The sequence below is a fragment of the Corvus hawaiiensis genome, chromosome 2, assembly GCF_020740725.1.
Source record: "Corvus hawaiiensis isolate bCorHaw1 chromosome 2, bCorHaw1.pri.cur, whole genome shotgun sequence".
Classification (NCBI taxonomy): domain Eukaryota; kingdom Metazoa; phylum Chordata; class Aves; order Passeriformes; family Corvidae; genus Corvus; species Corvus hawaiiensis.
Window position 1 is genome coordinate 32,699,370 of NC_063214.1, and position 14,263 is coordinate 32,713,632.

General features: G+C 40.8%; 1 protein-coding gene across 4 annotated transcripts in view; it reads right to left on the bottom strand.

Moving 5' to 3' along the window:
- TSPAN9 (tetraspanin 9) overlaps nt 1–14,263 on the bottom strand; it is a 172,064-nt gene that overhangs the window by 119,442 nt on the left and 38,359 nt on the right. For 2 of the 4 annotated variants that reach the window (XM_048294237.1, XM_048294235.1), the window contains one exon: nt 10,916–11,064. The exons of the other annotated variants lie outside the window; for them this stretch is intronic. In XM_048294237.1, the coding sequence (XP_048150194.1) occupies nt 10,916–11,000 (85 nt within the window). In that variant the 5' untranslated portion in view covers nt 11,001–11,064. The remainder of the gene's footprint in view (nt 1–10,915; nt 11,065–14,263) is intronic. 4 annotated transcript variants of the gene reach the window in all.

The window sequence follows — 14,263 nt, forward strand, 5'->3', positions numbered from 1 at the left end:
CAAGGGAGAAGGCCAGGAACAATGCTCTAAATGTCAAGCCAGTCAACTCCTGTCCTTGAAATCCAACATGATCCTTGCATTTACCACAGCTTTTTCCAATGCATAGCAAAATTCCTCACATAGCCATGTTCCTACTAATCACATTCCTTGGATCTTAGTTGTTTTTCTTCAGACCAAGGTTGCTCTGCAGGCAGAATGGCCATGCACTTAAAACTACAGTGGGACGTGCACCATGAACACAGGCTGTTATTTAACACAAAGTGTCCTGAAAAAATACAGGGTCTAAAACTGGGCAGCCAGAAATGAAAAGCTTTCTGAACTTCATTGTGTCCAACTCCTATGCATTAAAATGGAGAAATGGCAACCCTTCACTTTCCCTCAGCCAAGAGCTCTGAAAAATTAAGTCCTAAAATTTTATGAAACACTCCAATATCACAGTAATGTCACAGCAGGCTGTCTTCAGAGCAGAGTTTAAACAGTGCACATTAATTACAACTGAACAATGAGGAAAAAGCAAAATAGGTGCTCCTTGGCTGTATGGTGCAGCATACTCCCCTTGAAGACAATGGGATGGCATGTTAGGGTAGCTTCACACTGAATCCACAGCAGGCAATTGACCAGTCATGCACCTTAATCCCATTGTTCCCTTAACTTTCACAGAACCGGACTCACAGCCAAGTAAGGCTCAACCACTCATTTAGTACCCCCATCCCTCCAAAAGCAGTATCAACATATACAGACATCTGCTCAGCAGGAAGCTGTATCCCAGTTCCAGCTCTGCCAGATGCTTTGTGCCACAGTCACAGCTGGGAAACAGTAGAGACAGCCTGTAACTGCTTCCCAAGAGACCAGCAGAGGGAAAAAAAAGAATACCTCTCATAGTTCTGTGGGAAACATTTCATGTCTGCCAGACCTCACAAAAATTGCAGAAATACCTACTCACTGTCCAGGACTGTGCTCTCCATCTAAGTAGCTTGCACAATACACGTTCCTAAAAGCCTCCATGGCTGGAGGCTCTGCACCTTTCTCAGGCAACCTGTGCCAAGGCTGTCTTTTCCCTGGTGTCACAGCAGCCACCACCACAAGCTCCCCTTGCTTTTAGCTTCTTGTCAGTGCTAAACTTTGGCAGCCTTAGCATTACTCTTTCTTTCCTACTTAGTATGCAAACCCAGTATAGTTTATCCTTATTACTATATTTGCTTTTTACACCTTGTTATGTGAGAACAAAATTGTAGTGTTTGTACCAAGTCTATTTGTAAACCTTTACAGTCCTTTCTGAAACACACAGAGTTATTTTTGGGCCACGTAAGTCCGAAGGAATTCAGTCTCCTGGGTCTCTTTCTGCATCAGCACCTCTGCTGACACTGCAAATAGGTACTAGGCAGCAAAACAGCATTTCTCCTCCACGGTGAGTCTCTACTCTCTAAGTCCAGTCTGGGAGCTCATTTCTCACAGCCCACCAGAAAGTTATCAGCTGGCAACAGCTTTCAGACCCTACCACCTGGGCTGGGTGCAAAGAGTGATATGGACATGGAGAAACTATTATAGATTATTACATACAAGTCATCTGTCCTCCTGGAATTTTTTCCCTTGAACACCGTGGAAGAATGGGTTTAAGCGGAAGGTCAAGAGGCAAGCTGCAGTGCTCTACAATTTGAAGGAGAGCAATTCAGAGAACTATCTTTAAGGTGCTGTGTGTGGAATCTTCTCTTGGGCAGGGGTGACTCAAAGAGGCTCTTTCAACCACCAAAATTTATCACTGCTCATAATCAGCATTACTTCCACATCTATTTTATCACAGCAGTCTCTTACTTCAGTACATGGCCAACAAGATCACATGGGACACAGCCGAAGCAAGCTTTAAACACAACAATCTTACCACAACATATATTAAAATAGAAAGTTGGTTTATCCCATAGGAGCTCATCTAAATGCTCACCAGACTGCTTGCATGAGCAAGGGGTGGTGAGAAAGGGAAGAGAGGGAAAGAGAGATTCCCTGATGGAGAGACCACCCATCCAGTACTCCCTTTCACAGCTGCTCTTGTGCAGAGGTTCCTAAGGTTTATTTCACGATGACAAAGTTTTGGGTTTATTTCAATTTTTTTTCTTCCAGAAGACAGATAGACGATGTTTATGTTTTTAGCTACAGCTTTTTACAAAATGATGTAATTAAAATCTCCCCAACCATCATTTACATCACGTAACAATGAAAATTAAGTTCCACATTCAGAAACTGTACCAACTGTTGCTGAAAAAACTCCACGTTGACTCCAAGGATGGGATATCATGGCAATTGTAACTGAGATGGATCAAAGCTGCTTGTCTTTTATGGCCTTCATTTGCAAAGGACCAAACATAACCGGATTACTGGTAATGCAGTACAGCTCAGTGTAGAAGGACATTAATTTTCTTTGCCTGGAAAAGGCTCTTAGCTTTTTTCATGTAATTACACCAAAGAGTAAGTCAACTCTAGGGCTAAAAGGGAGCAAATGGGAGGAGAAAAACAGGAATAAACCTTCAGTGGGACTTGAACTTGGGAAAACAATCCCAGCATGTTCAGAATGAGCAACACCACTTTCACCTCCTCTGATGAAAGTTCACACTGTTCAGCTCTACGAAAGCATTTGAAACAGGAGGGAGGAAGGGAATCACAGCAGGATTGAGAGGGAATGTGCATTGCCTCTGATGAATGGCACAATGCCCAGGCAGCTGCTGCACAAATGCCAAAAGTGGGACCTTTGTTGCTTCAGCTGGATCCCTCTTGAAGTTTTGAATTACAGGCAGATACCTCACTTTATGGGATTCTGCTGCAGCACGGCAATGCAGAGACTGCTTGCTACACGTGTCTTTTCCATTCTGAAACTGAAACCCTAATGGGAAACCAGGCTCTCCAAAAGCCTCACAAAGCAGCTAAAAAGTATATTTCAGCACTTTTACACCAGACCTTGCAGGAATTAACATTATCCCAAATCTTTGTTCATCTTTCAAATGCAAAAGGCTGAATGCAGACAGCCACATTTTAAAATCAAAACACAAAAAAAGCAAAGGTGTGCACAGTAATGAAAGGAAAATGAATTCTTTAAAATTCTATGAACAACTTGGCAGGTGGTTGCTGCATTTTACATAAGAGCCATGTCATTTTCCACATAGTAGGCAAAAGAATGAATCCTAGAATCTCAGACTATCTAAGCCTGGAAGGGACCCATAACAATCATCAAGTCCAATTCCCTGCTCCTCACAAAACTGCCTAAAACTAGACCATATGACTAAGAGCTTCAGCTAGATGCTCCTTAAATCTGACAGATCTGATGCTGTGACCACTTCCCTGGGGAGCCTGTTCCTGTGGCTGACCATCTTCTCAGTGAAGAACCTGTTCCTAATGTCCAAGCTGAACTTCCCCCGACGTAGCTTCATTTCATTTACTTTCATTCCATTGTGTCCTGTCACTGGTGACCAGAGAGACGACCAGGATTGTCCCATCCCAGGTGGAGAATGTGGCACTTTCCCTTGCTAAATTTTATGTGATTGATGACTGTTCAGCTCCCCAGGCTATCCAGATCTCTCTGTAAGGTCTCCCTGCCCTTGAGGGTGCCCACAGCTCCTCCTCATCAGCAAACTTCCTTAAGGTACATTTGATTCCAGTGCCCAGATAGTTTATGAAGACATTAAAGAGCACTGGCCTTAAAACTGAATCATGGGGAACTCTACTGGTGACTGACTGCCAGGCTGATGTAACTCCATTTGCTATAACCCCGTGAGCCCCACCTGACAGCCCTTTGCTCACTCCATGTCCTATGAACTTGTCTGGATGTCTGCTGGACAGTGTATCCAGAAGGACACTGTGAGAGGAAGAACCTAAAGCTTTGATAAAATTTAAAAAAAAAAAAAAAAAAAAAAAAAAAAAGGGCTTCCTTTGGTCAACAAGGTGGGTGACCTTGTCATAAAAGGAAGTTGGTTAAGCAGCACTTTCCCCATGTGAACCCATGTTATGAACAATGACTGCCTTGTGTCTCAATGCTTTCAGTAAATCAGATACATCTGCAAGTTTAAGGTATATTTTCACCTCAACTGAAATTACTAAAAATTCCAAGTTATGACAACTTCTAAGATCTAAAAATTGCCAAGCTATTAAAATATTTTTAATTAGATAGACATATTCAAGTATTCCAGGTTTGCTGTTAAATAAAGTGTAGAATAGAACTGGGTGATATTACCTTTGACAGCAGCAGTATTTTCTGAGAAGCTACTGTTCACACTGCAGCTTAAACTCCTTCTGTTTCATCACCACCTGTGCTGGTTTTGGCTGGGGTACAGTTAATTTTCTTCACAGTAACTGGTGTGGGGCTGGTATGGGATTTGTGCTGGAAACAGTGCTGATAACACAGAATATTTTGTTGGCTTTTTTTTAGCTGCTAAGCAGTGCTTGCACAGCAGTAAGACTCTGCTCCTCACCCCACCCCACCAGCAAGGAGGCTGTGGGTGCACAAGAAGTTGGGAGGGGACACAGCCAGGACAGCTGACCCCAGCTGACCCAAGGGATCTCCCAGACCATATAGTGTCCTGCTTAGTATGTAGAGCTCAGGGAAGAAGAAGGAAGGCGGGAATATTCAGAGTGATGGCCTTTGTCTTCCCCGGTCACTGTTACCTATGATGGAGCCTCACTGTTCCACGGAGGGCTGAAGACTTGCCTGCCCATGGGAAGTGGTGAATGATTCCTTGTTTTGCTTTGCTTGAGTACTCAGACTATGCTTTCCCTATTAAACTGTCTTTATCTCAACCCATGAGTTTTCTCTCTTTTACACTTCCCATTCTCTCCACCATCCCACGGGGAGCAAGCAGCTGCGTGGGACTTAGCTGATCATTGGGGCTAAACCCCAACACAACCTCACATGAAGTTGTAGACTAACAGGGGGAAAAAAGAAAGGGAAAAAAAAAAAAAAAAAAGAAGAAAAAACAGCTTGGTTTCTTCCTAACTAAAAATACCCCAAACCTTGAAACACAGTGATAAGTTCCATTTTTATACTTCAACACAGTGACTAACAAATAAACTTCGACATATAATAGATTCTTTGCCCTAATGCTAATTTTAAATGCAAAGCATGTTTTTAAAAACATTATTCTTTAAGCCTCCAGCACAATTAACGTAGCCTTATATAACCATGTAACGAATTTTTACAGTTTTAACTCATTTCCAGATTTCAAACCACATCCAATTTCACATAATCCTAAATTAAATATTACACCAGCTAATAAGTAGTTTTTGAGGTTTTAACATAATGCAAAACACATGGAAATTGCAATTCTTAATCAGTGGACCATTCATTATGTGATGAGAAGCAGTAAAACCATTTCCTTATTTCCCATTTCCCTGCCAAAACTAGCACCAAACCTAACACCAAATCTATTTTTTCCCAGAGAATAACAACTAAATTAATAATGGGGGAAAAAAATTAATCCACATAAGTTCCATTTTATTTCACTTATCGTAAAATGGGGAACTTAAAGCCGCCCTACAAAAAAAAAGGATTTTTCTCAACAGGTTTTGGACTTTTGGACGTGTTTGACATAGCAGAATGATAAAGTTTGCTTTTCACTGTACATGAATATATGAAAATATACTGTATATGTATATATGAAAATAGGCAATTCTGCTATGGACTTGTGGTTCTTCTATCCTTAAAAATTCTCAATGAATTCAGAAAGTGCTTGAATTACATTAAGGAAAAAAAAAAAGATAGGGATCTTCAAGTAATAATTTATTTCAAAATTAATTTGAAAGCTGTGATGCCACTACTCTCCAACTACTGAAAATATCTTTTGATGTTCAGTCAGATCTGAGTTTCTATTGTTATAAGTGGCAAAAACATGGAAATAATCTTCCAAGCTTTCTTTAAGCAGCACAGATGAGAGGAAAAAAAAGTGACGCTGCTCATTCTTCCTTCTTTAGAGATCATCCTACTATAGGTCACTCTCTTGCAACTGTCAAGCTTTTTGCAGTTCCTTCACTTGTTTTATAAGAGCTGGAATTAAATTCATCTTAGAAAAATCCAGCACAGTTCCACAAAAGCCTTTAAGTGCACACACCTCACTTAAATCACCTGAAGACCATATATTTCCCTGTAGGTATTGCTGACCAGCAATTTTCTGGAAGGCTGGGAAAACAGAGCACCAGTATATGAGTTTATATCAATGCCACTCTGTTCTGGCAGATAAATACTCAAGGTTTACTTTTAAAAAAGACAATTGGAGCACTCAGAATTGGAAATATGATAAATAAAACCAGATGATTGATGTGAAGCAAAAAAATATATAAAAATTGTTAAGATACATCTATCACAACTTAAACTAGGAAAGGCCACCTCAAATATTAAATGTCTGAGCTCTTACCAAAATTTCTAGCATGGCTGGGACTTGGATTGTCAGTGTCACGCTGACCTGGAAAGAACTGCTAGTAAATAGCATCAGCTATTTACCTATTTAGCTATTACTCCCCTCCCATTGCTCTTTTTCCTGTTTCCCATTTCAGTGTTGATGATGAGTGAGAAACAGCTGAAGGGGCAACTGCTTGTGATGCACTGCAGACTTGTCTTGTTAACACCGCATTTGCTCTCAGGGTCCTTATGTAAGGGAGTACAGGGGGTCAAGAAATGGTACAAGAAAACATCTGTACCATCTATCCTTCCCTACCCTTTCTCCTCTCCAGCTTCATTGCTTCCACTTGGGACACCTGAGGACTGCTGAATGATGGCTGCTGCTTCTGTTTGACACAGGCTGAACACATTTGGGCTTGACATGGGCCATCTCTCAGCATCATTTCTTTGTCCTGTCACTGACTGTCCAAGCTCTTTGGTTCAGTTACCTCTTCAGGCTGTTCTTCACTGCAGATGTAACTTGGTGGGGATTTCTTTTTTCCCCCTTCAGTTCTTCTTCATAATTTACTCATGTTTTTCATCTGGTAGGTCACATCAGGAAAACCAAGTACTTTTCTGGAAAAGTCAATCTGTTTGTAAGGGTGAGGACAACACAACTGACTGTTTCTGTGCCAATAGCCTGTCAAGTTCTTCCCTCCCCTGCAGGCCACACAAACCCCATGCCTCAGTGGACAGACAAGTTCTCCTACAGTCAACCAGAAGGTAATCTGGATTCCTACAGCCCAAACAATACCCCCCACACACACAGGAAGCTGGTTTCCAAATAGAACATGGTCAAGCAGGCAGTCTTGAGTTCAGCTTGATGGTGTAGGTGCTCACACTCAAGTGCCAACCATCAGGTTACTACAAGACCTAGTAATTTCCTGCTTCTCAGCATCTTTGTGCCAGAAATAATGATATCCCCACCCCCACTCCTAGACAATGATTATGAATAATTATAGCAGGTTTAGCAGCGAGTCGGTTCAGATCCAACTGCTGGCCACACTCTTGGATAGTCAATATGAAAGGTTTACAGCAACAGAGGTCTCACCAAATTTTAGCATTGTATAAACTGTTTGATCATGTAAGGACACTCTAAAAAAAGGATGTTAAACCAATCCAATTCCTCCACGGAGAGCAACTCCCAGTTGCAGTGTTATGATCTATGACTTGACAGCACTTCATCATCTTGTGCAGGGTTTTTCTTTTTTTTTTTAATACAGTAGCATAGTTTTATCTTTAACAATAGACTTAAGTAAAATTAAGTCATTCATTTTCTTAAATGGTGCTGCATCATCAGCACCCTATAATTATTTTAGTGTATGAATGCAATAGTTGAGAATAAAAGTCTTAAATTTATGCAATCTTACAGCACCTTTGGCATAAATCATATGCTCCCAGACATTTTGCATGATAATTTGGCCTGTAAAAAGCCTGCCAGCTCTTGAAAAGTCAGTAATACAGTCTTGTATTATAGACTACCCAGCAGAAGATTTGCTACATTTAATATACTCCTATCAGCCAGCACGATGCATTTAGATTAAATATAAATTATCAGAATAATAAAGTAAGTTCCAATTAAGTCCAAATTGCCAGCCAACCAGAGCAAGAAGATCTTACCTTAAAACAGCTTGTGCTTGTAGTTCTTATTACTGTGTCATTCTTGCATATAATTGCCCACCTGCTACAGGAGAGTGTACAAGTACAACACGTTCCCCTCTACATACAGCTGACTAACCAGGCTTGTCTACTGAGAGCAGAAAACCCAAAGATCCTGAAATTCCCGAGGTGCCGTTCGTAAGAAGACCATGACTCGCCAAGCTCGGGGCTTCCATCAGCTACAGGCATCCCACCCTTTCAATGCAGAAAGTTCCACTCTCAAGAGCTGAGGAATGTGGTAAAGCTTCCATCCAGCTCAGGCACTCAGCTGTGGGGAACTCCTCACATGCTCAGAGCACAGGTAATGCACACTTCCTACTCTCGTGCTCCAACCACACTCCTGACACAAGCAGGAACGCTGCCACACTGCAGCTAAAAGCTGGAGCAACAGAACTCTCTCAAACCAAAGCATGGTTTAACCTTGTTTAATCCATTTTGTCCTCGTCCCAGCACAGTGCTGTAGAAGGTCCTCACCAGTTTGCTGACTGACTCCCATGGCAACCCTTAGAAGGACTGAAAAGTCACAAAAAGACAGCACATATTCAAGATAATGGCCCTGATGAGTGTGAACTACCTAGCACTTCTCGAATGCTCTATCAAGTTTTTGAAACTGGATAACAAATAGATGATTCGGGGTTTTTTGAGAGAAAGTTTCAAAAGAACTCTTCAGAAAAACACAGAAACCCCACCTCCCAAGTGCAACGAGGGTTGGCAGTGGTCCAAACAGAGAATACTGACTAACTTTTGAAATCTGTCTGCTTTAAAGTCCTGAAATTCACACTTAAGGTTAATTTGTAAAACTCTCAATTATCCACAATCTTCTCACAAAATCTTTTAACATAAAAAAAGGGAAATATATTGAAGTCTTTGTTTTAGAAGTGCAGAAGTTCAAAAATGTTGGCCTAAACATAGCTCTATTGATAGAGTTCATTAGTGCATCTATTTTGAATCAAAAGGAACTACAAAGTGTAGTTTTGGGGATGAGACAAAAGACTAGAAATGAGACTAAATAAATTTGTCCAATTGTCTTGAAGGGGAAGAAAACTTTAAATTCAACTTTATACTCAGCAACAGCTTTGCAACTTTTTCCTAGTTAAACTGGACTCCTTGTTCTTGATACAATAAATATAATTTTTGATACTGGCATTTGTGGTTGAAAACTTTAGAACTGGGGGGGGAGGTGGGGGCGAAAGGCTTTTGGGTGAGATTCAATCACTAAACCTTAACAGAACCAGTGACTCATGCAGGAAACAAAGGAAGAAACTAGTGTTACAATAATCCTACTTTAAGATTAAAACCTAGAAATAAAAATCTCCCTTAATATATGCAAGGATAAAGTGATACTATGTACCTCTAAAACAAGGTAGGAAAAGCACATTTCAACATACGCTTCCTTACCCAAACGGCACTGATCCATCATCATACCCTCAGCTGGTTATTCTTGGAGATATACTAACACTCAAAATAAAGAAGGCACTAAAGTTCCTGAGAGTGACAGGAAACCCAGCAGAGTAAGAAATTTTAGACAGAGTTATTTACAGATATTTTCCTGTGAGAAAAGAATGGTAAGAATGTAGCTTGAACATTAACAAATCCAGTAAAACATCAGTCTGCCTGGCAGAGTCAGCAGATTTGGAGGGAGATTCAGTGGGGCTGGAAATTCAAACTTTAGCTTGTAATCAGAAAAATCCTACTTTAGAAATTTGAACCAGCAGCTAGAAACATGTAATATAATATAGAGGTCTCCTAAAATGGTACCCAGCTAGAGGGACCTTTATACTATGTGAAGCCTGTGATTGTTTAGCTAAAAAAATAAAAAAGTCAATGACACTGAAGCTCTTTATTATTCTGCAGGGACCTATTTGTGAGTGAGTGACATGGACAAAATCTGCAAATCTACATTTCCTTCCTTTTCTTTCCTTGGGAAAGGTGCTGCAGATCCTGTGTGCAATTCCTCCATTAGGATGCTGACAGAGCAGAAGTTTATCTGAAGTAAGTTTCCAACTGAAATAGACTATTCTATTCTAAAGATACACTCGTGGAAAATAAATTAGATCAACTGAATTTTAAAATAACGTCATTAAAAATGTTTATTCAGATTGTTTAGGAAGCAATTCTGCAGAATGTCTAGGTAACAGTTTAAATGAATCAGTTATTAGTTACTAATGTTTCACTCTAGTAGGAAGGCAGTTGCAGTGTGGGGTTCTACAGGAAATCCAGCCCATAATCCTGCAAATAGCCAAGAATTTCTTCGACAGCTTTAGAAATGAGAAGCTTGGTACAACACAGGAAGCCCAGAATTAACTGCTTCCCTCTTGTTTTAGCACAGCAGAGACATGCAAGACCTGTTTCATGTTATTCTCCCAAGACACCTTCACATGCCTCAGGAACATCACTGTGTAGCCCTAATTTTCTGGAGCACCAGCAATTTTTCAGAGAACACTAATAAATACAGCACACCATACAGCAACTGCTATGTGGTTCAGCCAAGGAGCAGCTCACATGTAAGTCAGTTTAGGCTTCTGGGAGAAAAAAAATTATTTATCAAACAAGCAAATAAATAATGAAGATGAAGGAAGAGATTTGGGGATTATTAGGGAATACTTATTTGGCAAGAGAAAGCAGAGAGGACTTGATGAGACTTGTAAGAGATAAGTCCATTAAAAACATTGTTAGCAGAATGAACCAATTAAGTCCACATCCCCAAAGCAAGTTGGCAATCAGTTTTGAACACCTGTTTTCAGACCAAGGCTTGCAGAGTTTAAACACGTTGTTTAAAGTGATTTCCCCAGAACCTCTAGGTCAAGAAACACAAGGTAAAAATGCACTTTCAGGACTGCTTACTGTGAGCATTAGCCATAGCAGATGCGATTTTCAACCAGCAGCATTCAACACCAGGTGGAGGAGAGCTGGGCATTCTGTCCTGCATGGAGCATATCAAAGCCACGTGGCCAACAAGTCGCAGACTGCTGAAGAGAGCAGGTCCCTCCTGACTAGTAAAAGTAAGAAACAGAAAGGTCCATCCAAGATAGTCATGAATCTCTATATATTTACAAAAAAATCACATTTCCTGTAACTCAAAATGTGCTGAGCATTACTTATGAACTGGGAGATAACACCTGCAGCCCCTCAGGGCTTCCTAGAGTCTCATAAGGATTTCCAGCTAGGATCTCCTTGACTTACAGGATCTAAAGTAAGCACCAAAAGTAGTCATTTGAAGCATTTATTTCAGACTTTTTATTAACAGGCACTCTGTAGTGTAGGACATCCTTCCTGAATAATTAAAACATAGAAAGGTCACACACAGTCCTCATCAGCACAGAAATCCAAGAGCCCTGTGGCGGAGGAAAACTTTTTTAAACTTTACACAATGGAGTTATACTGCATCCAGCTAACACTCTTTCTCCCTAGGTCACCTGGCAAGATCCTGCTTTCACTCTGAGCTACCAAAGTAAATGAGAGTTTTGTGAAGGTGTATTTGCCACTGCCATTGTCTCCCCTTGACAAATTTGCTGACGATACAAAATCAAGAAGATTGGCTGATACACCAGATGGTTATACCACCATTCACAGGGACCTTGACAGGCTGGAGATACGGGCTCACAGGAACCTCATGAAAAGTGACAAAAGGAAATGTGAAGTCTTGCACCTGAAGAGGAATAACACTATGCACCAGGATAGGCTGGGGGCAGAGAGACTGGAAAGTGTCCTGAGCCCATGCATTATACAGAGAACTAACACTGCAAAAGGAGTTGCATCCACTGTCTCTTTACAAAGGATTTAATGAAACAAACATGACAGAAAAAAGAAAAATACCTGGAAATGTCAAAAGTGTTGTGCAAATGCCCTTGGCATTTTTTGAGAGGGAAGAATAGAAGACGACAAGTCCAGAGAGAAGTATTTTGCTTTAAACTGTCTTAGACTGCACAAAATAAGGTTGTATTTGCACAACAGAATTCACAATATGCATCCAATGTAGAAATGAGGCAATATATAATGGCATGGTGCTTTCAGTACAAACAGAAGCTTTGCATCAGTGAGCACAGATGTTCCATGACTTCATTCTGTACATCCAAGGTCACATGGTTTATTTTGGCACATAGATACACACATGTGGACTACATGTGCAGGTACAAACCCATTTGGACTTGAAGGTCTATTCTGTTCCCTGGAATAAGTTTCTCCTCCCAGTGGTCCAGTAAGTTAAATCTACAGGCATTGTAGCCTGAGGAGAGTAAGGACCTCTCTTAAAGAGAACCAGAGGGTAGCAAAGAAACACTGTAATTAACATCTATTTTAGGCCAGTTTGTGGGAGGAAGATAGAACCAAGCTAAGAGTAACTCAGAACTCCAAGCTGACCCCCAAGTCCAAATTAGGATGCCCTGCCAAACCTGCAGGACTCCATCAGAGACTCTAATTATGGAGGACTGTAAGGAAAGAGCAAGGGCACTACCAGGGATTTTTTGGGAAAGCCAGAGTAAGTGCAAAATCGGTATCAGGCAGAAATGAAGACAGTGAGCAGAAAGAAATTCACAAAAGCCATTGATTCAAAGTGCACACAAACCTAAAAATCAGCTGGAAAAAAACCCCAACAGATATACAGATAAAGTATATTAGAATGAGCAGTGGTTTCATACCTGAAATAGCTTTTTAGGATAAGCCATCTAATATGATACAACTGTGACAGTCAGTGAGTGACATGGCACTAAAACTGCCAAAAGGAATAAATATGCTGGCATCCAGTGTTAAATCAAATGCTGATAAGGCTAACTACAGGGCAAAGGCATCTGAAAAGCAGAACATGAGAACAAAAAGGTGCAACCACTTTCTGCCAGCAAGTCTGCAAACCTCATCCTTCAATATTTATGCATCTTATGTGTGCCTCTTACCAAGGAATTGACCCTTGCTGCAATCAAATGTTTAAGAACTGCTATGGCTGCAGATCATCTGACAATAATACACATGCAAAGCATGTGACATCCCCCTTAGCATATGTTGTTTACTTAGGTTATTTGTTCCTCTGCACAAAAAATTCAAATGCACCAGGAGTATGGTAGAAGAAAGATTTTTTTTTTTCCTGAAATGGGGGAAACAGAGAATGAACACAAATGACATCTCCCTTAGCACAGAAGGGGATGTGCTGCAAATGAGAAACGTGGTATTTGGAGACAATGATGAAATTCTAACAGCTGCAGCAGATTGGAGAGTGGAAGGGGGAAAAAGGAAAGAGAGAAAGCAGATAGAGTTGAGGGGGAAACTGAAGGACTGGGGCCAAACTAACAGCTGGGTAAAAACAGCCTAAGAAAGAGGTATTTTTGGAGTTCCCACATCCTTTTCATCCCTCTTGTATTTTAGCAGTTACAGCAAAAAAAGTAGTAGCGCATAAATAAACTACTCAGAATTGTTATCATCAGCCCTGTCAGGTCATCATTCATCATGAATCTTTTTTATATAAGCACATAAATAAGCTGATGATAAACACTACAGAAAATACCTTAACAGAAAAATAAATGCAAAGATGACCAGAAAGCCAAGCATCCATCACTGTCATGTCCTACACAAAGGGGTTTTGCAGCTACCTAATAGTTTAAAATTCTTGAATAAGAGTCATTAAAAAAAAGATAAATGAGGGGGAAAAAATATTTTTTTCCACTCTGTGTGGGAATGATTGGTATCCAAAGGTTGGTGAGCCTACTTATTCACCTTTCTGTAGATGGTGATGATTTTGGAGTGGGACTACAGGTCTTAAAGTCCATGCATGTGTGGTGTCACAGTGGGTGTGTAATTGCTAGGAACTATAAAGCCACACTAGCCAGCAGCTACTTGCTGGCTAAGCAGGTAGTTAAACTAGGCGGCTTGGCAGACAGGTATGCATGTGTCTCTGGGAGTCAGGCAACTAGTGGAACTTGATTCTGGAGAGATTAGGGTGGTTCTGGCCAACTTTTGGAGACACTCAAGTCTGGAAGTCACCTGGAAGACCTGCTCGTGGATGGACTCTACATCCAGGGCTAACAACGGGAGGATCCACAGTGCAGGGGGTGCAGGAGTAGGGGGCTGTCTGTGCTACTTTGTGAGTGACAGGGTGTATACCAAAAACAGGACTGCAGCCTTGGGGACTCATATATTCAGGTCATCGAGAAATCCCAGGCAAATGGCAATTTTCTCTTTTTCTGCCTCATGAAAACAAAAGCA